This window comes from Aplysia californica, unplaced genomic scaffold, assembly GCF_000002075.1.
Source record: "Aplysia californica isolate F4 #8 unplaced genomic scaffold, AplCal3.0 scaffold00686, whole genome shotgun sequence".
NCBI classification, from domain to species: domain Eukaryota; kingdom Metazoa; phylum Mollusca; class Gastropoda; order Aplysiida; family Aplysiidae; genus Aplysia; species Aplysia californica.
In genome coordinates, this window is record NW_004797956.1 from 140,066 (window position 1) to 142,485 (window position 2,420).

Here is a 2,420-nt window from a genome sequence, read left to right on the forward strand (position 1 = left end):
GTCACCCTTACTTTTTACAGCAGTTTGTATCAATTTGTCTTAACTGAACCATATTTTTCCACAATAAGGACTAGGATTTTTTAAACTTTTCTTCATAAATGTATATAAAATACCATAAATCTCCGTCACGCAGAAAATGGGATTGTTCACAGCATGCACTTCTCGCTTCTCACCATGTCTTGTTGTTTGTTTTTGTCTTTTTTTTTTCCTTCTTATTTTTCATCCCTTTGGAGAGTTTTCAATGGGGATTTTTTTGTTAGTTAGGTTTTGCTTTGTTGTTGGTTGTTGTTGTTGTTGTTGTTGTTGTTGTTGTTGTTGTTGTTGTTGTTGTTGTTTTGGGTTTTATTTTTCTTCTTTTACATTTTCTTTCGTTTCCTGCCATGTTTCTAGGTACAAGTTACATCAATGAACACTGACAAGGGAGCAACAAGACGGTTTGTTTCAGTCACTTGACACAGTCCTAAGCACACTTCACAGTATTTACTCACTTTTACTTTATTTTTCTGATTCAACGGCCGCCCGAATTCTAGTCCTTCGGCCTGCATATTATACACTCATAACAACAAGAAGCATGGCGAACACATCTTCGGCCAGTAACGTATGGCAATTCTACTCCAACTTGTCTGACAAAATCCCTGACAGCGACTCCGAGCGCGCCGTGGACCCCGCCCTCCAGACGTTCCTGGCCGCCGTCAGCTGGGTGTCCGTCTACTACACCATGTTCCTCATCGTGGTAGGCTGTGTGTGCAACCCTCTGTCCATCCTCGTGTTCAGCCGGCCGGCGTTCCGCGACACGACCACATCCGTATACCTCCGTCTTCTCTCCGTCATGGACCTGGCGGCCATCCTGTGCGGGCTCACACGCCACTTCCAGAGGTCAGCTCTGGACTTCGACGTCCGCCACGGCGTGGTGTCCTGTAAGATCAACCTGTGGCTCGTGCTCATCTTCGTCTACTCCAGCTGCTGGACGTTGGTGGCGGTGACTGCTGAGAGGGTTATCTCCATCATGTGGCCACACCGGGTCAAGGCCTGGTGCTCCAAGGTCACGGCCGTCCTTATCGGAGCGCTCATCATCCTGGCCTCGGCTGCCGTTAACTCCCCGGTCTTCCCCCTCTACGGCCACCTAGAGGTCTTCAACCCGGACACCAACGACACAATGACGCGTACGTGCGTGGTCACTCAGGACCGGGAGTACACACTCAAGCTGTGGTTCTGGGCTGACGCGATCAATTTCGCCTTCGTCCCCTGTACCTTGTTGATCATTTTCAACTTTTTCATCATCAGAGGTGTTATCAAAAGTCGCCAGAGAGTCCAAAAAGTCAGTGTTAAACGGAAGAAAGTGTCCACTATCAACACGTCTACAACTTCAGCGGAGACCACGTCCAGTAAAGACGACGAGTCTACTGTCGGACCACAGAGCAAAACGGGCGCCAACAAGGCTATGTCGAAGCGCGAGACCTCCATCACCATCACACTACTGGCCATCAACATCACGTTCATCGTGTGTAACTTCCCCGTGTGCGCCTACCAGGTGGGGCCACACTACCAGTCCAAGCAGGGCATCGGGCCTCACGGGGACGGTATCGCCACGCTCCTGCTCATCCTCATGTTCACCAACAACGCGCTCAACTTTCTCCTCTATTGCATCACGGGCTCCAGGTTCCGCAGGGAGGTCAAGCTAGTCATTAAAGAGTTGGTCACCTGTGCCTGGTTCCGGCGCTGAGGAGTCTAGGGGGCATGTCGACAGCAAGCTGTTCACGTGTACGAAACCCAAATTTCTTCTTTTTTTTAAAAAAATTACATTTTCTTAATTTGTGGTATCGTTGTAAGTGCTCCAAAAAATATTTTTTTCGAAATTCAAATTCGAAAATAATGACTAAAAAAAGTAGACATACTTCACAATGTAGGTACAAATGAAACAGTTTTTGTTTTTCCTGTCCTGTAAAATGTTGCTTTTGGGCTCAGTGCGTTTTAAGAAACTGCCGATGATACGGCACGACAAAACATGACTCTCTATTCAACATCGCACCCGACCTCATCGTACAAAAATCTCGACAATTGAAAACACCGATTGTCAAGACTTTCTAATGTGGCGAGGGAACTTCCAAAGACTTGATCTGGCACGACATATTTCGCATATATGGATCTTTTCATTTGACTGATAACTTCAAGCTTTTTGTTCTTCGGCAAGTTAGATAAGATAAGATAAGATAAGATATATCTTTATTGTCCGGATCTTGGCACATTTATTGTTGTTTGCAATAGACGTTGTCCCGCGTGTATTTTCAAATACAGTTGAAATTAGATGGTGTAGCTCGCACGCCATGGTGTCAGTTAACAGTAACAATTAAAATTTGTGAGGTTGGATCTGTAAAAGTTGAAAGTCTTTTCCGCGGCATCATTCGATGTCGAGAAAAAAC

General features: G+C 46.0%; 1 protein-coding gene across 1 annotated transcript; it reads left to right on the forward strand.

The window, feature by feature from the left end:
• The first annotated feature begins 571 nt into the window (after positions 1 to 571).
• Positions 572 to 2,135, forward strand: LOC101850752. The gene has a single exon (XM_005108407.2). It carries the CDS (start codon positions 572 to 574, stop codon positions 1,721 to 1,723), a length of 1,152 nt encoding a protein of 383 aa, XP_005108464.1. The 3' UTR covers positions 1,724 to 2,135.
• The last annotated feature ends 285 nt before the right edge of the window (positions 2,136 to 2,420 follow it).